Genomic DNA, 24,933 nt, shown 5'->3' on the forward strand with positions numbered 1-24,933 from the left:
CCCTCAGACTTACATGTTGACGGAACGAGAAGAACTAAGAAGATCGATTAGTGATGCTCGACGCGAATGCAAGGAAAGAATGCCCTCGAAAGAGGAAAACGATTTAACAAGTTGATTAATTAGATTGATTGAGTGTAGTGGTCAAATTGGTCGGTCATGCAACGGAGAGGCTGGTACCCGGAAAGATCCGAGCTTACGTGGTCGAAGGTTCAAGCACGTAGGCGCCAATTAGTAAGAACGAAGTCTAGAATGCAAAGGGAGAAGAGAAGGGCGGACACTCGCGTGAGAAATATGAGGAACCAAGGCTCCTATTTATACTAATCACATGACGGAATTATGGTAAGAGTAGGATACGGAAAGAAAGATCCGGAAATAACCGACTTAGGTTAAACGCGGAAACTTGGACAAAAAGAAAACCCTGGGGAAGAGGCGCAGCAGATAGCATCGCGTCCCTTGGAAGAGGCGCGGCACTGCCGCGCCCTTTCCCGGTAGGTTCCTCTCGCGCGTAGAAAACGCGTTTGAGACTGTCGTATTTTAGGCATAACTTTCTCTACAAGACTCGTATTTAGGTGATTTCGGTGGCGTTGGAAAGCTAAAAGAAAGATCTAGAACTTTATGTGAAATAGGCCTGACCCAAAAAAGTCGTTATGACCTCGTAAAACGGGCCTAAAGATCGGGTTGTCAATTTAACTAAATGAAATGCACATTTTGTAATGTAAACTTTTAGTTTAGCCTAATAAAGTGACATGTGACTCAAAATGAGATATAATCTCGACATTTTATGACATCCTAACCTTAGGTAGACAAGCACATTGCTTTGACTCGGGATTTGACGGTTTATAGAAAATGAAGACGGTTTTTGACCCGGACTCCAAATGTACTCTAATTACTGCCAAAACGACCGTATCGGCGCGTAGATGACAACTGAGAGGTAGACATTAATATTTGAGCAATCACTTGACGATAATCTTACGAACTGTCACAAATCGTTCCGCGTACCAAACATGCGGCCCAATCATCACCGGGTGGTTTGCGGGAGGTGCAGAAACGAGGTGTCTACAGATGGACCTATGGTAGGCCGACCGAGGGGTCTTGGATATGAGTACGCGGATATGTGCCACGGCTGGCGGGTTGCCAGGCCGAGACCCAGGTGACAGGCCGATGGGTTGCATCGGCTAGGCTGTCTGAGTCGTTGACTTTGCTGTGGATATCTTTGACCTTGCTCAATATGTTGACTTGGTCAGCGGTGCAGAATATGCCCCATCAGATCGTACTAAGTAAGCCTGTGCAACTCTACAAATAAGTTATTTCTATACTTCAACTATAAATCTGACTAAATATAATTGAGATTAATAGATATTTTACAAATTTGACATTAAAAAGTGGATAAAATTTTAAACTACATTGAATGGATTAATTTTTTTTATTCCCACATGAAATAGTTGACCGTATTTTTGTACTTTCTTTCTTTCTGTACAGTTAATTTAGGTTTATTTTGGAGTGCATATACCCCATGCACGTAATAAGAAAATCGTGTATATATAAATGTTGCACATTCACTAAAATATAATTTTATAACTTATTTATATATTTTATCTACATATGTCCGTGCAACTTTGCACGGGTTCTAAACTAGTTAATTAATAAAATGAGCTATTTGATAATAAAATCACACAAAATCGATGTTAGTAAAAGGACAAGACGGGATTTAAATGACACTAAATTACTACTTAACGATTCTCTCCACATTTAAACTTATGCTTGAGTAAGCTAATTAAACTGAATTAAGCATCTTTCATGTAAAAATAAGCATATAAAGGTGAGGAGATAGGGGCAGTGACACCATCTTTATCTTCAATAGAACAATCAATGATGTAATGAGGTAGCATAAAGATGTGCAAAACAAATGAAAAATGGGATAACCAATCTGATAAGGAGGTGGTTGAATATAAGGTAGCCAAGACTTAGGAGGTGGCTATGTAAGTGTCCAAGTTTAGAAGGTGTACTGCGTGGGCAACAAAATGTATAGGGGGGATAAGGGTGGCAAATTTATAAGGGGTGGTTGCAAGCCCACGGCACTAAGTATAAGGGAGTGACCGCATAAGTGACAGTTTAAGAGAGTGGACATTAGGGCGACAAAGGATAAAAGGGTGGCCGGTCCCATGGTGACAAGGTATAAAGGGTGAAGTTGTTCGGATTGTAGGCCTCGTCTTATGAATTATGATACAAGGATAGTCGGTGTTTAAAACTTAAATTGATTGTCTTTGATGAACATTTTTGTGTAGTGATGAGGTGTACGTCTGGGTTTTATGTAACCATATAAAAAGCTGATTTTTTAATTGTCCACAATACATAAAACTCCTCAAGAAGATAAATAAATTAAATTACAAGAGAGGATTTGAAGTTGGGAATAGAAGAGGCAAAGATTGAAGGGTTAGTGAATTGAAACAAGGTAAAACAAAGAAAGAAAGGCGATTTAGGATATCCACATGATCACATGGTGATGATTGATGAACAAACATTTATGTCCCACCTTACATTCACCCATATTCTGATATTCATATCATATCCTAAATTTAAAATAAAAAATAAAAAATCGTCATTCATATCCCACTCATTTTGTTTAGGATGGATGGATATACAATGTGGGAGTGAAGGACAAACATTATCTTATCAAGCTTGAATTTGAGCCAAAATAGTTTTTCCTGGCCAAATCGACATGGTCTGAGCTAGTTAACCAAGTTCTAGCCTCAAAATAGAGAATGTTTTCTTCTCCACTGTTAATTAAGGGTACTAATAAAGGTTCCGATGCGGCTGGTCCGGTGAAAGGGGTGGTGTGAGGCGACCGAGGAGGGGGGAGTTGAATTGTAATTTGAGAGAATTATACAAAATGGAAAGTAATGGTGTAATGATAAGGGTATAAATGTTATTTATGTCTATGATTGAGCATAACCTAGAATGAAACTATCATCCGTACTTGAAACGGAACAAATAGATGGACGAGACAAAAAGTAACAATTTTGACTCCAATGGTGGAATCTAGTAGCTAAAACGTGGGTGAACTCGTAAGGATCCGAGGTTCAAACCTTTGTAAGGCAATCTCGTGCAAGGTATTTATGGTATGAGACTCTAATATTATGTTGAATATACGTTAAGTCTGTCATCCTCGGGTGGTTGACTTGGTTTATGTGGTTTGTAAGCTACCACGTATATTCTGAAATTTATCCAGTGCGCATTAAAGGTAGCGGCTATTGGTTATAGCGTATACTTAGGATCTCAAGGCGCACCAAAGGTAGTAGTCGTGTGTTCCTCGTCATCCAGAAAAGCAAAAACTTATCTCACCTATCAACATGGATCAATAGTTTACCATTTTAAATTTAAGACGAATATAACCGTCTTAAAGTAAACCCGATAAAATTAACAAAACCCGAATAACCTAACTCGTATTCGACCCGACACCCAAACTCCATACCTAAACCCGAATTAACCCGACCGGAATATTTATTGTTGCACACTGATTATTATCTATTTATCCATAAATAATTTGATAATAGTTGCTCCAAAAATGACCCGAAGCCTGCAAACCCAAAAGTAAACCGATTCGAACTGACTCGACCGGAACATGACCCCGGTTAATCCGATTAGCAGGTTTATGACTTAAAAGTAGACATGACAAACAAGTCAATCGGGTCGGGTTCGGGTCAGGTCAATTTCGGATCTGTAGACTTCAGGTCGGGTTGGCTCATTTCAAGTTCGGCTCATTTTCGTGTCAACTATTATCAAGTTATTTTGTGAATATATAATCAGCTTGCAACCTTGCAAGTTGCAACAATAAACATTTAGATCGAGTAATATTTATGGGTCAATTTGAAATCGGGCCAAGTTCTAGTATTGGGTCGGGTCTACTCAAAAGGACACCAAATACGATGACAATAAAGAAGACAAGTGATTACTACATTGAGAACGTAAGAGGGTCTCATAAAATTCCTAAAAATCCACCCACTCCTTCGCTTTCTACTCGCCTTTGTGGGTGTTTGTCCCCTCTCCTTCCTTCTTCATCTCTGTCTCCTCCCTCTCCTTCTTCTTCCCTTTATCTTTTCCCCAAATCATTACCTCACCTCCTTCAATCTCTAAAATCCAATTTTCAATCATCATCATATTAATATTATATTACTATTAATACTATGCTTGCAAAAATGAATATGAATGGTTGGTTTTCCAAAAAAACCTCCAAAATCAAGGAAGAAACCCATGTTAACACCTTATATACAGAAAATGGTAGCACTAATTCCAAGAAAAACAGGTCTACAATACGTAGTTCTGAAGAGGGTATTCCATCCCCAAATTTGAGGAGAAATGGTAGGGATTTGGGTAGTTCTGGTTCCGGATGCGGCGGCGGTAGCGGTGGTTTTGCGGGGTTGGACTCAAATGTGGAGAAAAAGGCGGTGGCGGTGACGGAGGGGCATCCGCTTCCTAAACCATGTGGTGATCATGGGCTTGGGCTTGGGCATGGGTCTGGGTCTGGGTCAGGGGTTGTGGTATCTGGGTCAGCTTCAATTTCTAGTGTTGGGTCTTCGGATTCGAATTCGGATGACCCGGTTCCTCCTTTGGATCCTCCTCCATGTGGGTATTCCAGGTTTGTTCATTTTCAAAAGATCCTTTTTTTTTTGTTTAAGGGTTTTTGTAGAGATTTGTGGTTGGTATTTGTAGAATTAAATGATTGAGATTTGGTAGGTGAAGTGTGATTGTTTTGAGATAATTAAGTTGCTGAAAAATTGGGTAGTTTAGAGTGTGATCTTTGATGTATGAGCTGTACTTTTGGTGGATTAATATAGTTTATTTATGGGTGTTGTGCTTGATTGTGCTGTTGCTTCTGTTATCAACTTTATCAGTGAGTGTAAAGCAGGCTGCTTTTACTGCTTTTAAGGTGGCACTTGGAGATATGGGATACCTATGAAGTATATACAGTGGTTCTTAGATTTGTGTACGGGTTTCGAATGATGCGAATGCGAGATTTTGTTGTCATACAGTGCAACTGTGTTATATACTACTCGTATCATAAGGTCATAAAGATGATGTAGCTAGGTTTGGAGGTTTACAGTTAGAAATTTAGATTTCGGTTAGGGATTCGCTCTACCACCAGGGAACAAAATTAGGAATTGGCTTGAGCTTATGCTACCATGGCGCTTGCTAATAGCGTATCACACATAGAATGGTATGTATTCATGTCGAATTAGCCAACCATGGAGGATGAGTTATTGAGACTAGTAATTGCTAATGGCCAATTATGATCAGAAGAAAGTAATTTTACTGACCGTAGGTATTTCACAATAATGTGTCGAAGGCTCTTTGCTGATAATGGAAGTAGGGCAGTATCTGAGACTGCCTGTATGACATGTCAATCGTCATGTTGCTGTTGCTAGTAGCTGCCTAGCTTTGCGAATGTCTAGTTGTAGTCATCTTGACAATTGATCAGCTGGGACTTTCTATTTTCCCTAGATAAAGGCTATGAAAGTGATCCGAGAAATCTTGGAACACTCTCTCCTTGATCACTGACAGAGTGACAGTTGAGTCACCAAATAATAGAAGTAGATTTCTCACCATTTTTAGGTTTTGCTCCTTTAAATATCTCCCTCTGGCACTCAAATCATCAATACTGATCAGATGTAGCCTATTATTTGAGCTGGTTATATGATACTTTATTGGAAAAATTATTGTCTGTAACTCTGTACTTATTATACTTTAACGAGTATTGTTATCTGAACACTTAATGTTTCATAACTTCATGAAGTGGGAAGCTTGTTTATGTTGTGATCTTGTGTGTGGTCAATAACTCAGCTCAAGGGCGAGGAGTCCTGGCCCTGGATCACGAGGAACTCCAGGTGGTACGTCACCACTTCATATGCGGATGACTGATATGAATACAGAATCTCTGACCCGTAGACAAGAAGGAGGGGGGAGCCAAGGTCATCCTTTGCCCTTACCTCCTGGTTCTCCTAGTAGCCCTCCTTCCTTGCCCAATGGAAGAGCTGGTCTGGTAATTGAAAATGCACAGAATTCTCTATCCAAATGGAAGAAAGGGAGGCTTCTTGGAAGGGGAACGTTTGGGCATGTGTATCTTGGTTTTAATAGGTAATGAAATCTTTCATATACGTTGACATCCTGGATTGTTGTTTTGAGATTCTTTAGATGCAATCATTTTGAAGTTTGAATAAACCATGGTATTCCAATCCAATCCAATCCAATCCATTCTATCCATTTATTTTCTGGAGGTCAAACTTACAAACTTTGACCGTACTTACAATAAAAATATGAAACTTTGGATGTTGAATCTAACATGTAGAGATTTGTTATGAGAAAAATCTTTCATAAATTATATTTTTGCTTTTAACAAAGCATGTATAAACTATAAATGGAGAAAAATATGGTCAAAGTATCATGTTGGAGACCACCCGAAGTAAATGGGTAAAATACTAGAATGGATGGGATTGGAGGGAGTATTAAATGTCGGTTTAGGACTTGATCCCAGAATTGCTTGTTAGGGTTTGATGTTGATAACTCGGTCGTGGTGTGGCGTCACATTCTAGAAATTTTGGGACCCTTTTTTTCCTTTGTCTTTACCTTTTTATGATTCCTATCAATTTCTGCAGTGAGGGCGGACATATGTGTGCAATAAAGGAAGTGAGGATTGTTTCTGATGATCAGAACTCCAGAGAATCGCTTAAGCAACTCAACCAGGTCTCTCATTTCACTCTTTTCTACCTCATGCTGACTAATGATTTATTTCTTCTCTCCATTGCTATTGATTTTTCTTTCAACCTTTATTCATTTTTTTAAGTATTTGTATATGCACTGATGAAATGAAGAAGTCCGCAAGTTTTTGCTAATGTAGATTTTTTTTTTTTTTCATTTACAGGAGATAAATTTGCTTAGCCAGCTGTCACATCCAAATATCGTTAGATACTATGGCAGTGAGCTGGTATGTCTCAATTTTATTGTTTTCATGGTACTTATTTTCCTTCACAAAGACACAAACCTATCCAAATGAGGTGTTAAAATAACTTTTGTCGACAAATGGGTATACAGGTGGGGTTTATAATTGAAGGTTTTGGTTTCATATTATAATTAACTCGAGATCGTCTTACTAGCGGCTAATTGATTTTCCTGTTGCTGAGAATGTCCGCTAACCTGTTTCATATTAGACTTCACCTTCTGCAATCGAGAAGTAGAAGCATGTATTGACTTATATGTGTTGCGGTAGCCAGAAGCAATCAGTTGCTCTAACATTGCATATTTTTCTTAGGGTGGAGACACGCTATCAGTATATTTGGAATTTGTCTCTGGTGGTTCTATTCATAAATTACTTCAAGAATATGGCCCGTTTAAGGAACCTGTTATTCAGAACTATACAAGACAGATACTTGCTGGGTTGGCATACTTGCATAGCAGAAAAACAGTTCATAGGTACTTTTCTCTTCGATAATTCTTCCTGCATACAGTTTGTTGCAAATAGAGTTAACTTCGTGATATTAACTTTGTGACATTCTGTTATCCAGAAATCAGAATCTCCTCAACATTGAGTGAACGGGCTTCGTTTGAAAAAATGAGTTAACTTTGTGACATTACCTTTCAATATGACTGACAGGGACATAAAAGGAGCCAACATATTGGTTGATCCTACTGGCGAAATCAAACTAGCAGATTTTGGCATGGCGAAACACGTAGGTGACTTTTGCTTGTAAAAGCCTTAAACTTCATCGTTGCTGTGCATGGTATTAACTATTAAATCTAGGTTGAGACTTGATCTTGACATTGGTCTTTGTGACCTGGTCTGGTCATTACTTTGTAAATGTAGCCGATACCCTCCTAAAATGTATCTGAATGACCTTCAAAACCTTGATAACCCGCTCATGATGCAGTTTCATGGCCGATATTTAATACCATGGTATTGTGTGCTAATGTTTGAAGGTAACAATGTTGGCTTGTCCTCTGTAGTCTTTACACACTGTGCTTTAAACAAGCTATTCCTGTTTTAAATTGAAATGTTGTGGTGTTACCTGCTGATCTGGTATATAACTTTCTGGCGTGCAGTTTCACTAGTACATCCGTTATTAATTATTCCTGTTGGTTAATAACGTGAGGCCTGAGTACATGACCTTTTCTATTTATTTCCTCTTTATCATGTTCCCCTCTCTAAAGCTTTTGATTGATCCTTTTTTTTTTTTAAAAAAAAAAAAATATACTTCTAACTTACTTTTTAATTTGTCTAATGCAGATAACATCTTGTGCTGCAGTGCTTTCATTTAGAGGAAGTCCTTACTGGATGGCGCCGGAGGTGCATTTCACTCCTCCCTATAGCTCTTGGTTTGCTTTTAACTCAGGAGTCAGGACGACCTCACTCATTGGCGTTCTCTGTGATTTCTACTAAAATATTATTTCCTTTTACACTCACAGGTAGTGATGAATAAGAATGGATATAGCCTAGAAGTTGACATCTGGAGTTTGGGGTGTACAATTTTGGAAATGGCTATGGCAAAACCACCTTGGAGTCAATATGAAGGGGTATGTCGATTGAGAGTTTGTCACTTTTGCAATCGAAAGCAACTTTGAAATGTGAACGTGGAATTAAAAATCTTTTTGCCATGTTGAATTTGCAGGTGGCAGCAATATTTAAAATTGGAAACAGCAAAGATATTCCAGTAATTCCTGATTTCTTATCCGATAATGCAAAAAGTTTCTTAAACCTTTGCCTGCAGCGCGATCCATCAAAGCGTCCTTCAGCGTCATATTTGCTAGAACATCCATTCGTTAAAGACCAATGTGCTGGAAAGATTGTCAATGTTAGCACAATGAATGATACAACGCCATTCTCATTCGATGGATTCTCCAACAAGCCCGTAAGATTCCTGTTTCTTGGCTCTATCATATGTTTTTGTTTTAATTGGTAGATTGCATTACAGTACACTAGGGAATATGACTCAGTAGTCAGTACAGTAAATCAAGTAAATCCCTCGATAAATAGACAAGCCTATTGAGAAGAATAAGGACAAAGATGAAAATTATCGCGTTATTCTTGGTGGTAGATGTTCCTTGTATGACAATCTATCTGGATGTTTATAAAGAGACATGAGGGTTTTTGGGAATGTAGAAGCATAGGTCAAGGTCACTCAAAACTTGAGGAAGTGTTGTTCAAACGGAAGTGCTTCGGTAGTTTGGGACTTGTAATATGAAAATCGTCCTAAACTTTTCCATTTAACCCCTCCAATCAACAGATGCCATCTGAGGACTTGAGGAGTGAGGCGCCTAGGAGCTAGCACCATTTCACAGTTGTTCATAGAGTGCATAACCTCAACCTGCGTCAGGCCCTTTGTGTGAAGCTAGCAAACTATCATTATGTGTTAGTGTTTTAAGGGCAACCTTAATGGTGGAAGCTGTTTCTCAGTTTGTACCATTGGGACATCATCTCCAGTCTCCACCATCAACCAAAAAGTCAAAAGCCGTTCCTCTTAAAAACCTCAAGCAAATTTTCAACCAGGATCCAATCTCTCACCTTTAACATTGGAAGTCGAAGAAGTAACTCCCATTATAACTTGCTCCGTAATTTTGGGGTGGTCATTGATTGGGATTTCTTCCCACTAAAGCTTTTTATTAAAGGCCAATAGAGTTAAAACTTAAAACCAACCATTCTGGATGGCCTAAGGAGTTCATTGACAAGGATTTCTTCTCACGGTGTCAACTGTTAATTTTTTTTTTTTCTCTCTTTGGTAATGATATATTATAACTATTGGATAGATAAATATGACAAATTTTACTTTATCTCTCTTCTATGGTTGGATAAATTAATAGTTGAAGTACGCATAAGTTGACCACCGAAATAAATGGGTACAATATACTCCATTTGGGATCGAGGTTGTATATGATAGGATATTCTTTCAGTCTCTTAGGCCCTGTTCTTTTGGACTTGAAGTTGCTTAATTTAAGTTCACTTCAGATCCTATAAGTTCGATTCGATTCGAGATCGATCCTATAAGTTCGATTCGAGATCCTATAAGTTGATTCCGCCGATCCTATAAGTTCGATTCGATTCGAGATCCTATAAGTTCGATTCGATTCGAGATCCTATAAGTTCAGTTCAGATCCTATACATCACTTAATTTAAGTTCAGTTCAGATCCTATAAGTTCAGTTCAGATCAGATCTTATAAGTTCAATTCAGATCCTATAAGTTCAGTTTAAGTTCAGATCATATAAGTTCAGTTAAGTTCAGATCCTATAAGTTTAGTTCAGATTCTATAAGTTCAGTTCAATTCAGATCTTATAAGTTCAGTTCAGTTCAGATCCTATAAGTTTCAGTCCAAAAGAACAGGGCCTTAGTTGCTATATAAAGTACAGATCTCTGTGGAGGCATTACAAAACTTAATATGTTGTTTACTGTTGCAGCAACCCTTGGAAATTCAGCCTCGACGGAAGAGTATCAGTTCCTACGACATGGAGAACATGAGAAGACCAGGGCCGACTATATGGGAGGCTAGGTAAGCCTTCTACGCTTTTGTAACTGATAAGAGAAAGGGTGAAAATCTCTACCCTTGTGTTGTGTAATTTCTTTTTTTATAAATTAAACAACATATTTGGGTTCAGGGACAATCGTCGATCAATTACGTCATTGCCTGTGTCGCCCTGTTCGAGTCCTTTACGACAACTAGGAGCCACTTCCAAGAGTTGTTTTCTTTCACCACCACACCCATCTTATGCTTGGCCGGGGCAAAGCAGCAGCTACAACTCAAGTAATCAATCGTTATCTCCCACAAGAAGACGTCCTGTAGGCTATACACTTGATCCGTTGATTGAGTCAACGCTATTTAAAGGTCAAACGCCTGGTGGATCCCCCAGAATGCGACTCTTGTGAGTATCTTGACCGCAAAGTATTCCCTCCATTTCAATGAATAACCCCCATTTGACTTTTTTAGTGAGGAGAAAAAAAAAAGCCAACTGGGCCTTATTCAATGAAATTGAGAGAGTTTATATGTTGTCTCCCCCAAATTCCCAATGATTTTGGATGGATGTACATATCTTGAAGCTTCTTGGCGAACACGGGAAAAATGTCGGGCATTTTATTTCCTAAACTTGCCACAGCGAAAAGGAAATGAATCTGACTGAAGATACTTCAATGAGGTCATCTCTAATACTTGGGAAACGGGACATGTAATTTAGGAGTCGGTAGCTCGTGCGTTGATCACTTGATCGACTCCACTAGACACGGGTTTCCGATGATGATGTAAATGTAATAGTATTGTCTATAGAAATGATGCTTCTGTGAATTGGAAGCTGTGTGTTTAATATAGTTGAGAAGATGTAAAAGGTCTCAAGGCAGCATAGGAAAGACTCATTATATCAGAAAATGATCATAAATCGCATTATTCTTTAGGCTAAATCATCAATTACTCCCTTTTATAATGCACTTTTTCAAAATTGCTCCCTTTTAAAAAAAAAAATAAAAAATTACACCCATAAAATTGTAAAAATTTTGAAATTGCTCCCAAATTCCTATATTTCTACTTTTATGACGAAAATGCCCTTAATTTATTTTTTTTCTCCTTCTTCTCCTCCTTGTCTCCCTATTTTTTATTCTCCTTTTGTCTTAATCCCTATACACCGTTCAACCACAACAATCACCGTCTTTCACCGCCAACCACCACAATCACCCACTCTCTCTAAACTCAACCGTTCAATGATGATATGAAACCCAACAACATATCTAATAACAAAATAATCAACAAATTAGCCGAATTAAACGATAGGAACCAAGTAATAAAACAAATAAGCAAGAGAAGGGTAGAGAAGACAAAGAAGAATGGAAAATTGGAAATTAAGGAGAGAAAGAAGAATGAAAAAATAATATGAGAATCAAGGGCATTTTCGTCCTAAATGCACAAAAATAGGGATTTGGGAGCAATTTAAAAATTTCAGCAATTTTCTGGGTGTAATTTTTAAACTTTTTTTAAAAAGGGAGTAAATTTGAAAAAGTGTACTATAAAAGGGAGTAATTGATGATTTAGCCTATTCTTTATGTTATTCTTATTTCTGAAAGCTAGTCCACAATGATGAAACAGGGGTTAGGAGTCGAGAGAAGTCAGATTTTCCAAAGGACAAATAAACAGTGTAATACTCGTAATTTTTAGGAAAAGTCGAAAATATTCTTCCAAAATTCATGTTTTATTGTTGAGGAGGGCGGTAGCCGGTAGGGCGTACGGCTATTATACCTTCATGAACAAATCTTTTATCCCATTTTCAGATCGCATTTTCATGTTTGGTCTCGCGATCTTTCCTAAAGCACCACTGCTTAATCACGAAGGAAAAAAAGTGTGTAAATCACATATAGCACAGGCTAACACCACTTTTTTGTGGCTAGAATGAAGGCTATAGGATAACAAAGAGTCTTGTTTGTGACGGTTTCTTCAAAGAGATCTTTTCCAACCCCTTTCCACTGTGTCTCACTCATTCCCACTTGCCCCTTTGTCTCACGTCTCTTCAAAATAACGGATTTGAATTTGTGATAGGAATAAACTCCTATCGAGTAATCTCTTCGTCCCAGACTAATCCTCCGTGTTTGCTTTTTATACAAAAAAAACCAAGAGAAATAAAAGACGACTTTAAAATTGTAGACAAAAACAAATAGATTCCTCATATTTTATTGACGAAGTAATTATGAACAATTTCACATCTATATATATATATATATATATATATATATATATATATATATATATATATATATATATATATATATATATATATATATATATAAGAGAGTTTTTTCGAGCGATCTGAGAGCGTCCACATCATCAAAAATCAATTTAGGAAAGTATAATTTTTTATTTAAAAAATAAAGTGGAAAATTTTTTAATTATCATAATATGTATATTTCCTAAATTATATTCAAGTGATATTTCCAATTTTTATATCAAACTTTTACATTTCATTTGGCAAAAAAATATCGTTAAAAAAGTATGAAAATAATATAATTAGCTTTGTGTTAAAAAAATGCTATCATTTGGCACATATTATAGATGATATACTTCTTAATACGTAAAATTGTGTACTTTTTAGTATTTTTGTCCCACATTGGAAAATAAGTACTCCCTCCATTCAACTCCACTTTACAAGTTTGCTTTATCACGTTTGCCAACGCAGCTTTTACGCGATAAATATCATTAGCTACGTATTTGCAAAAATTATAAAAGTTAAATATTTTTAATGTACTATTAAAGACGAATCAAATAAGATCCCACATGAATATATTTTCACTTATGTATCGAGAGAAAATTAATGTTGAATGTTCGTTTGTGAATAGTGCGCAAAAGAGAAACTTGCAAAGTGGAGTTGAGTGGAGGGAGTACTACATATAAATAGTAAAATTGTCTCACATCGAAAGATTAGTATAAGGTGATGTGATCCTATGATTATAAATAGGATGCATACTTGGAACTTATGTATCCACCCAAATTTTTTTGAGTCTCATAAATATTGTTTTAAAGAGCTCTTAAGATTTTCTATCATTATCTTACGATATGATATAAAAAATACAGTGGAAATCGTTGGGAACTATCCGGGAAAGAGTTAAGAACATGAACAAGAAAATTAAAAAATAACTAAAGGTTTTACAAATGGTAGTCTCATGACACAATACAAAACTAAAGATTTTATTAATGGTTGTCTTATTAATGCAGTAATAGAGCGTTAATGAGTCGTTATATGTACGATGTAGAGACCCATATCTAATGATCGAGACTAAGTGGTTTTACCTTCAAAGAAAAATAATATGTATACAATAGTGGTTTTTAAAGAAGAAACATGTATTTCTTGGTATGTTATATCTTTCACATTGAAAAATAATGTAGGCATTATGAACATACTACGTCTAAATAATTAAATTATGTATCTCATATTGAAATAATAGTATACAGTAGGGTGGTTCTATAAATATAAATAGGTGACATCCTTGAAACTTAAGTATTAATCCAAAATTTTTTGATATAAAAGATAAAGACTTTTTAGTATGTTATATGTCCCACATTGAAAAATAATGTAGGTGTTGTGAATATATTATGTATAAATAATAGAAATGTCCCATATATATACATTTTCTATATTATATTAAAGTGATGTTTATAATTTTGATATAAAAACTTTATATTTCATTTGAAAAAAAAAGTATCGTATGAAAATTATATAATTAGATTGTGACCAAAAAATGTTATCATTAGAGTGTATATTGTATTGTATTGTATTTTCTCATTATTAAATCGGGTTGATGTCAAAGTAGGTGCAAAAAAAAATTGGTGTACTTAGTATGTTATTTGTCCTACACTGAAAAGTAACGTAAGTGTGGTGAATATACTATGTATAAATAATAAAATTGTCCCACATCGGAAGATTACCATAAGGCATGGTGATCTTATGATTATAAATAAAAGTCATAACCCAAAATTTTTTGATTCCCTTAAGTATTGTCAGAGATAACTTTTAAAAGAGTTTGTATTACTGTCTCTACAATAATAATTTCTAACCTAAGTTAATGTTTGGAAAATCTTTTAGTTATTATAATATATACTATGTATTTCTTATTTTATATTCAAGTGATGTTTCTAATTTTTATATAAAAACTTTTAAATTTCATTTGACAAAATAATGTCGGTAAAAAAATTATGAAAATAATATTATTAGATTCATGGTAAGAAATGCTATCATTAGAGTATATATAGATTTCATATAATTTGCACATATTAAAGATGGTGTATTTCATAGTATGTTATATCTCCCGTATTGAAAAATAATATAGGTGTGATAAAATATACTACATATAAAAAATAGAATTTTCCCACATCGAAATATAGCATAAGATGGGTGATTCTATGAGCATCCTTGGAACTTAGGCATCAACCCAAAATCTTTTGAGTCGCCTAAGTATGTAGTCGCCTAAATGAACTAGTTTGAATGCCCGTGCGTTGCAACGGGGTAATGAACTTATTTATAATGCAAAAAAAAATATTATAAGGGTTTAATGTTTACATTCTATGTCTAATGATTTGTTTACATATTATTAAAATATCTCTTTCAAAAAATAATTAAAGATTAATATATACGTGGGTTAACTCTTATTTATAATCATATAATCACCCACCTTATACTAATCTTTCGATGTGGGACAATTCTACTATTTATGAGTAATATATTCACCAATATTTCGATGTGGGACAATTCTACTATTTATGAGTAATATATTCACCAAACTTGAATTTTTTTCTGATGTGGGACAATTCTACTATTTATACGTAATATATATTCATCAAACCTGCATTATTTTTCAATGTGAGACAAATAACATACTCAGAATTACACCATCTTTTTTGCACTTAATTCGGCATCCAACCAAATCTCGAATACCGAATACAGACAATTGCTACTCATTATATCTAATAGTTATATTTAAATTTAATAATATGATCAAGTACTCTCCATTAATATTTGTACGTTATTTTTCTTCAAAAAAAAAATGTAACATAATTGAGATACGGAAATTTCCCGTGTTACCCCTTAATTTTGTCAGATTTTCCATGTTACCCCTATTTTTAAGAATCTGCCTATGGTATCCTTGAGTTTCCATTTTTTTGCCCATGGTACCCCCTAATGTAAAGGCTGTTAAATGTACGTTAAGTTTGATGACGTGGCAATAAAATAACAATTAAAAAATAATACCCCTTTATTGTTTTATTGGTACGGATATCTCTCTCTTTTAATACCCCTTTATCATTATAATATTGGAAATTCTCATGGTAACCTTGAACTTTGATAGATTCCACATGCTACCATGGACGTTTGTTTTCTATTTTTTTTATCATAATTAAAATATGTGCAAATGATAGGAACCTATACTCTAATGATAAAATATTTTTTAACACAATTCTAATTATATTATTTAAACGTAGTATATTTACCACACCTACAATATTTTTCAATATGAGACATATAAAATCTATAGGTAGAAAATATAATGATATAAACTTTTAAGAGCTCTCCAAGACAATACTTAAGAGACTCAAAAGATTTTGGGTTGATGCCTAAGTTCCAAGGATGTCTCCTATTTATAATCATAGAATCACCCACCTTATGCTATATTTCGATATGGGAAAATTCTATTTTTTATATGTAGTATATTTATCACACCTATATTATTTTTTAATGTGGGACATATAACATACTATGAAATACACCATCTTTAATATGTGCAAATTATATGAAATCTATATATACTCTAATGATACCATTTCTTACCATGGATCTAATAATATTATTTTCATAATTTTTTTACCGACATTATTTTGCCAAATGAAATGTAAAAGCTTTTATATAAAAATTAGAAACATCATTTGAATATTAAATAAGATTTATAGAGTATATATTATAATAACTAAAAGATTTTCCAAAGATTAACTTAGGTTAGAAATCATTATTGTAGAGACAGTAATACAAACGCTTTTAAGAGTTCTCTCTGACAATATTTAAGAGAATCAAAAGATTTTGGGTTATGACTTCTATTTATAATCATAAGATCACCCTGCCTTATGGTAGTCTTCCGATGTGAGACAATTCTAATATTTATACACAGTATATTCACCACACTTACATTACTTTTCAATGTAGGACAAATAACATACTAAGTTCACCATTTTTTTTTGCACCTACTTTGACATCAACCCGATTTAATAATGAGAAAATACAATACAATACAATACAATATACACTCTAATGATAGCATTTTTTGTCACAATCTAATTATATAATTTTCATACGATATTTTTTTGTCAAATGAAATATAAAGTTTATATCAAAATTATAAACATCACTTTAATATAATATAGAAAATGTATATATATGGGACGGTTCTATTATTTATACATAATATATTTACCACACCTATATTATTTTTCAATGTGAGACATATAACATACTAAAAGTATATATCTTTTATATCAAAAATTTTTGGGTTAATACCTAAGTTTCAAGGATGTCTCTTATTTATATTTATAGAATCACCCTACCGTATACTATTATTTCAATGTGAGATACATAATTAAATTATTTAGACGTAATGTGTTCATCATGCCTACATTATTTTTCAATGTGAAAGATATAACATAGCAAGAAATACATGTCTCTTCTTAAACCCCCCTCCCCCACTATTGTATACATATTATTTTTCTTTGAAGGTAAAACCACGTAGTCTCGATCATTAGATAGGGATCTCTACATCGTACATATAACAGTAAAATCTTTAGTTTTGTACTGTGTCAGGAGACTAATTTCCACTTTATTTTTTATATTATATAATAGATAATGATAGAAAATCTTAAGATCTCTTTAAAACAATATTTATGAGACTCGAAAAATTTTGGGTGGATACATAAGTTCCAAAGATACCTCTTATTTATAATCATAGAATCACATCACCTCATACTAATCTTTCGATGTGGGACAATTCTACTATTTATATGTAGCATATTCATCACACCTACTTATTTTCCAATGTGGGACAAAACATACTAAAAAGAACACAATATTACGTATTAAGAAGTACATAATTTTTAATATGTGCAAATAATATGAAATGTATACTCTAATGATAGCATTTTTTACCACAAAGCTAATTATATTATTTTCATAATTTTTTTAACGATATTTTTTTGCCAAATGAAATGTAAAAGTTTGATATAAAAATTGGAAATATCACTTGAATATAATTTAGGAAATATACATATTATAATAATTAAAAGATTTTCCTCTTTATTTTTTACATCAAAAATTATACTTTCCTAAATTGATTTTTGATGATGTGGACGCCCTCAGATCGCTCGAAAAAACCCTCTTTTATATATATATACTAGATTTAATGCCCGTGCAATGCACGGGCCACTTGTAATATCGTGTTTTAAAACGTTATAGAAGAATACCATTACAAACTTCAGTCCAGTCATGGCACGACTCGATTCGACGTCATGTTGATTGAACCACGCATCCTAATACATTTTATTGAGCTATATGATTAGTTAACGTTAATGCTATTAATGACTTGACTTGAATGGCTTAAACCTAACCCACACCCGAGTAAAAGACCAAAAACCTTAATCGACCTTATCTGACTCGACCTGACCTTATATGACTCGACCTAAATATTTATTGTCCTAGGTTGACTGTTATCCCTCAACTTTCATGTTAATCATGTATTTGCTCCGATGAACATATTGAGATGAATTTCTCTTTTTGTCCCATTTAATTATTCAACTTTCCTATTAAAAGTTAGTAAGTCACAAGTATCAGAGTACCGTATAAGACCATCATAAAGGAAAATCTTAATAAAAACAAAAGTTTATTATAACAAACTAACAAACTTTCAGCTCATTTGTTTACCTATTCCGTTTTAGGGTATATAATTCATTTGTTTATCTTTTTATATTAGGAAGACTTTTGATGAGTAATCTGATCATACACAAATTGTCCCTTCCCGTTCCTTAGTCTTTGTGTCAAACTAAAGGTAAACAAATAACGGAGTCGGAAGAACTATATTTTATTCCGTGACAAAAAGAAAAGCTTAGGGACTCACATTTTAGTCGCACGTTTCCTTGAAAGTGTATCTCATGTTCAATATGGTATTATTTTATTTTTATTATTTGGCTTTTTCATACTATATATTTTACTAATGTATGTATAACTAAAGTAAACATGACCGCCAGTCATACATACAAACTATAAAAAGTACGTACTACTTGTATTTTATACTGATTGACATGCCTTGTAATGCAATACAATACATAAGAAGCCAAAATTAGAATATTCAATATAATATAATGGTTAGAAAGGCAAAATTAAATAAGAAGTAATATTGTAAGAGGTGCGACAAAATAAAGCAAGATATACTTCAACTTAATTATATAATTTCTACGTTGTATTTTTCTATACTGAAGGATATATGCGTGATGGTATAAGAGTGTACTAATGTAAGAGATAGCAGTCTTGTTCGATGTATGTTAAAATAGATAAGGACCATATAATTATAATATAAATTAACTGAAATAACTTATATTCACTTTGTAAAATACGTTTGAATGATCTCTATGTTAAAATACTAATCGAAATACTAATCGAATATGCAACTTTCGATCTTGTTAAACAAAGCAAACTAATTATATACAAAGATAAGTAACATCAATGACAATAAGCCAATAAGATGATATTCATAGCCACTAATATAGAGAGCAAGATAGTTTACAAATTAAAGTCATGGTACATGTCCGAGATATTTGGATATATAGATGTAAGAGTGCTCTAGTAAAGAGAATTGTGTATATCAAAATCAAATGAATAATACCCAGTACAATAGTAACCATACCTTTAAGAATATGGCATTATATTCGTACCTGAAATTTGAACCCAAACATTATTAGTATAGATGATATAGTAGCTAAAACACAACTTGTTAGAGCACAATATACTGTAGTTTTTATCAATGTAATGCCACACAATTTTTATAAAAGAACAAATCAGAAAAGTAATACCAAATTAAAATTAAAAACAAATAAGAAAAGCAAGACATAAGACATATAAGAAGGGAAAAACATTGATTTGTTTTGTACGTGTATTGTGTATTGTGTATTGTGTATTGTGTATTGTGTATATGGCTGTATATATATGATTTCATATGCACACAACAAAGTTATTAGAACTTAGAAGTATATTTGAACTCTCTTTCTTCTGTTTTACCTCATCACGTTTCCTACTATTGGTTAGATGTTTTGATGTACGTAGAGATAGTAATTCTTAATATTTTATTATGAGGTGATTCGTAAAACTTGGACTCTCTGTAATCGCTCGAAAAAAGCTTCCTTTAATAATATAGATAGATAGATAGATAGATATTTGAAACATAATTGAGACATTTAAATAAGAAAAATAGGAATACTTTCTAATTTTCATAACATAGAAATGTAAACAAATGAATGACGGAGACGAACGGAGGGAGTAATAGTTTAAAGTTTAATTAACCGCCATGTCTCAAAATTTTAATACGGAGCATAACCTTCAAATATTTTCCCTCCCATTTGACCAAATTACCAGATTCTTTCCCAATTATTCCATTCTCAAACACAATCCTTCCAAAGCAAGCTTCTCTACTTCCCTATCCCTATCACCCAATTTTAATTTAATTTCTAGGGTTTTCACCATTTTTAAATACCTAATTTCGTCAATACACAACCCCATTTATTTACAATCAATTGAATACCAAATTGACAAATTCAAAATTCAAAATGCCAATTGAAATGCCCAGAAAATTACCATTTTCTGTTGATACATGGAACCCTAATTCCAAGATGAAACGCCATCATTTTTTAACCCATGCTCATAAAGATCATTGTTCTGGAATTACCTCTTTTTGTTCTTACCCTATTTACTCTACCCTTCTTACTAAATCCATCATTCTCCAATTCTTTCCTCAGGTATCGTTCCTTTTTCGATTTTGTCACTAGTTTTTAACATTTACAGGTCATGTTTTATGTAGTTAGGAATTTATGTTCCGTTTTACAACAATATTAGTGTAAAACCGCTTTACAGGAGACTAATCGATCAAATCATTTTTCGCAATTGAAACCCTTCATTTGTAATTTGTTGATTGTTGTTTTTGCAGCTGGATGAGTCATTATTTGTGGGAATTGAGGTAGGACAATGCATTACAATTAAAGACCCAGATGGGTCTTTCAAAGTTACAGCCTTTGATGCTAATCACTGCCCTGGTAATTCATTTCGTCGATTTTTTCCGGCTTTGTTAAACCCTATTCTGATTCCGTTGATTTGTTTTTGCTGGATATGCTGTTCTGTGACAATTTAATTTTTTAAGTCTATACTTTATAGGGGATTGGGAATAAGCCTTTTTAATTGATATTGTTGATGATGATGAAGAGTTTGAGCTGACTCCGAAGGAAATTTGAGTTTTTTTTTCGGGATTAGTAATCTAATACTTCCTCTATCCTGATCATTTGTTGTCCTATTCTATTTTGGGTGTCTCCGTCAATTGTTGTCCTTTCTATTTTAAGAATGAACTTGATGGGCAATTTGATCATTCACACTCAATTTGTTCCACTTGTCATTTAGTAATTAGCCCTCCCCTTTCTTCGGTCTTTGTGCCAAAACCAAAGGACAACAATTGACCATGAGAGAGGGAGTATCACTTATTAATGATATACTCGTAGTCACGAATTAAAATTGATGTCTCGGCCCTTTGCCAATTGCATAATGGAAGTAGGGCATTCTGATCTTTATAACCTTTGATAATATGACGACCCAGCTAAACCTAAAAGTCCATGTTTTTTGTGTTTGCACTATGCATGCAACACTCTTTCGGAAAATGGGTGATATGACCCTTAAATGCTTATATTAGTATGCACATAGAATTTGGAGTACTTGATGTTTATGCCTTATGGACGTCTAATCGTCAATTATTGCTTCGAACAAAAATGCAACTGCAGAGTTTAAACCTTACTATGGTTAACTATGCTATGTACAGTAACAAAAATGTTAATGATTGTCATTGAATTATGATCTTCAGGAGCTGTGATGTTTTTGTTCGAAGGCGATTTTGGCAATATTCTTCATACAGGGGACTGTAGACTGACTCCTGAATGTCTGATGTATTTACCAGAGAAGTATTTAGCGAAAAAAGGCAAGGAGCCAAATTGTCCGCTTGATTTTCTTTTTCTAGACTGCACATTTGGCAAAAGTCTCATGAAAATCCCTAGCCAACAATCAGCAATTCAACAGGTATGAGCTGAGTGCTGTCCATCCAGTTCATTATTCACCCTTAGTAAGCATACATTTCTGTTGGTGAAGGCTTTTGAAGGTCTCTTTTGATACATTATCCCTATCGTTAACTTCCTTACATGTTAAGGCTCTTTAAAATTCAGAAAAGAGAGATATTGAACAAAAATTTATCTAGAAAATACAAATTTGTTTGCAAAACAGTGCGCTACGTGTGTATAAATTGCATGCCTACGCCTGGCACCTCGCGCTTGTTGCCTTGGACCCTCCTTGACTTGGTGCGGCCACCGCTGTTAAAACGGAGTTGTCCATTTTGCGGCAAGGATATTAAAGGAAATAACATGGTGGGTATAGTTTTGTGCAAATTTACCTTTTCCATTTCCAACGGAGTCAACAACTTACTATGATGGAATAAAGCAAGTCGACTCACTGACTCACTAAACTATGAAATACTCCCTGCATCCCAAATTTATTGTCACTGTTTGACTTTGGTGGATTACCAATGTCAACTTTAGCCATCATTTTGTCCTAGTACATGACATACTATGAGAAAATGCTGGTCAAAGTGGTTATCGTGTGAAACTGTAAACACCAAAGTCATATGATGACATTAATTTAAGATAGAGTACCAGTCTGTTAATGCAATTTTCAAAACAGTTTTCTTTATGGGTCATACCGAACTATCTGTTCTTTTTACACCAAGTTAATGTTACATGCATACTACCCCCCTCATCGGCCATCGCCATGGGCGGACGCTTTTGCAATTGCTAGTTTGCAACTGCAACAAGGTCTAAAACATAATATATTTGGATTTTGGACCATATGTGATAAATCTGGAAAATATATTTATCTGAAGTTAAATTTGTTGGCTAAATGTTCGCACACCTGCAATGTAACAGGTTACCAATTGCATATGGAAACATCCCGATGTCCCTACAGTATACCTCACATGTAATATTCTCGGTCAGGAAGAGATACTCGTTCATGTTAGCAAAACATTTGGATCTAAGATATTTGTTAATAAGACTATACACCCTGATTTTCACCAAATTTTACAACTTATAGCACCACAAATCATCTCTGATGACCCTAGTTCCCGTTTCCATTTATTTGAAGGATTTCCCAAATTATATGAAAAGGCAAAAAAGAAAATCTCAGAGGCTCGGGAGAATATGCAGCCTGAACCTCTCATAATACGACCGTCAGCACAGTGGTATGCACATGAGGAGACCGAGCTTACAATGATGGAGAGGAAAATTATAGAAAAATCGAATATAGCAGTTAAAGACCACTTTGGTGTCTGGCATGTCTGCTACTCTATGCATTCTTCTAGACAAGAACTAGAGTGGGCTTTGGAACTTCTAGTTCCTAAATGGGTTGTCTCAACAACGCCTGAATGCAGAGCTATGGAGCTTGATTATGTTAAGAAACACTGCTTTAAGTCTCAAGCTTCTGATGCTCATATTTGGAAGCTTTTAGACCTTTCTTTTGATGATGCAATCCCTAATGCAAATACATCGCCAAAAAGCAGCAGCAGTAGCTCTTCTATAGAGGCAATGGCAATTGGAGCACTTGAAGAATACAAATTAGAAACTCCAAAGAAATTGCCTAACAAGAGAGTCTTGAGTTTGTCTCCTTTGCAAAAGAAGCGATCAGTAACTCTTTTTGGACGAGCGAGATTAGGTTATCAGTATTGCATCTCAGCTGAAGCAATAGATTCCTCATCTAAATCGGTATATGATCAGGAAGAAACAATCAGCAGTAATTTAAAACAAAAGCTTCCACTTCCTGATGATGATGATGATGATGATGATGATGGAGGGAGTGAAGTTGAGAAACCAACGGACCTCAATAACAGCATTGGAGAAGAGAAGTTGCCAAACTCTGATGATGTTATTGATATTGAGAAGCCAATTGAAAGCAAGGCAGAAGTGTGTATCTCTGAAATGGATTCTGATATGTCCAAAAGGGACGTGACAATGACAGTTTGCGAAACTGTTTCACGTTCTTCATCTTTTTCATCATGTACCCTATATTCTTCAGGTACTTCCTCAGGATCGGGAAAAGGTTTCAGTGAAAATGTGAGGAAGCTTTACCGGTCAATGAACATACCTGTGCCTCGACCTCTACCATCCTTGGTTGAACTTATGAAGGCTCGTAAACGTGCCAAAAGATAGCTAGTTGGAGGTAACTGTAAGTCGTACTTTTGAACTACTTATCATGTTGCATTTCCTCAAGATACAGTGAAGCGTCCATGCGTCATACACGTATCATAATGGTGAGTCCCGGAACAAGTATGCCCAGTTACTATTTCCATCCTAAATTTATTGTCCCCCATTTGATTTTGCTGGTAATAAGTGTCAACTCTAACCATTAATTTCTCCAAATCTAGGTAGATGTACACACATTTGATTGATTGAAACAATATAGTGTCATTTTTAAAAAGATGCAACTGTTGTATATTATAGATTATAGAAACAAAAAAAGTCAAAAGTTTGTGAATTAGTCGTAAAAGTCAAATGGGGGCAGTATAATTGGGATGAAGGGAGTAATATGAGTCGTCGAAGTAAACATAGTTAGAAGAAATGCTGGCAGCACATTGCGAACATTGGGGAATAAGGCTGCTGTATAGAATTCTTCCTTGATTGAAGTCTAGCAGAGTATCCTTTTTAGGTTGCTGGATGAAAGTATGTAGTTGATGCAACAATTTGCCTGCTGCATATCTGAAATACCAGATAACAAACGTGAGAGTCGCCTGCTCCTTTGTTTTAGAAGGTTGTAAGATTTACGCAGTATACCCTCACCTCACTTGCTGAAGGGATTTGTTCTGACTACTACTGATCAGTAGCTCACCAGTCGCCATTGTGGCTCTGTATTCTGTAATACTTCAGATCAGAACTGTAGCAAACTTGACATGGAGAAATGATTGTAAAGATAAATGCAGCCATTATTGTATTCTTGTTTCCATTACAGAGAAATAAACTTTATTTTGTATACCAAGTTTTACACAAGATCAATCTTGAGAATTGCCTTGGTGTTTGGTTGGGTTCTGTTAGTCTTTGCTCGAATT

The 24,933-nt window shown here is 34.6% G+C and overlaps 2 protein-coding genes across 2 annotated transcripts; both read left to right on the forward strand.

Annotated features, from left to right (window-relative positions):
• The first annotated feature begins 3,951 nt into the window (after positions 1-3,951).
• LOC141643668 (mitogen-activated protein kinase kinase kinase 3-like) lies at positions 3,952-11,430 on the forward strand. The gene is made up of 11 exons (XM_074452917.1): positions 3,952-4,636; positions 5,839-6,132; positions 6,651-6,738; positions 6,917-6,979; positions 7,304-7,464; positions 7,646-7,721; positions 8,276-8,335; positions 8,455-8,562; positions 8,658-8,897; positions 10,440-10,531; positions 10,638-11,430. The coding sequence occupies exons 1-11, from the start codon at positions 4,185-4,187 to the stop codon at positions 10,903-10,905; spliced, it is 1,902 nt and encodes a 633-aa protein (XP_074309018.1). The 5' UTR covers positions 3,952-4,184; the 3' UTR covers positions 10,906-11,430.
• Positions 11,431-20,128: 8,698 nt separating this feature from the next.
• LOC141643660 (uncharacterized) lies at positions 20,129-24,911 on the forward strand. The gene is made up of 4 exons (XM_074452905.1): positions 20,129-20,548; positions 20,737-20,842; positions 21,655-21,866; positions 22,763-24,911. Exons 1-4 carry the CDS (start codon positions 20,360-20,362, stop codon positions 24,038-24,040), a joined length of 1,785 nt encoding a protein of 594 aa, XP_074309006.1. The 5' UTR covers positions 20,129-20,359; the 3' UTR covers positions 24,041-24,911.
• Positions 24,912-24,933: the final 22 nt, after the last annotated feature.

This window comes from Silene latifolia, chromosome 2 (assembly GCF_048544455.1).
Source record: "Silene latifolia isolate original U9 population chromosome 2, ASM4854445v1, whole genome shotgun sequence".
Classification (NCBI taxonomy): Eukaryota; Viridiplantae; Streptophyta; class Magnoliopsida; order Caryophyllales; family Caryophyllaceae; genus Silene; species Silene latifolia.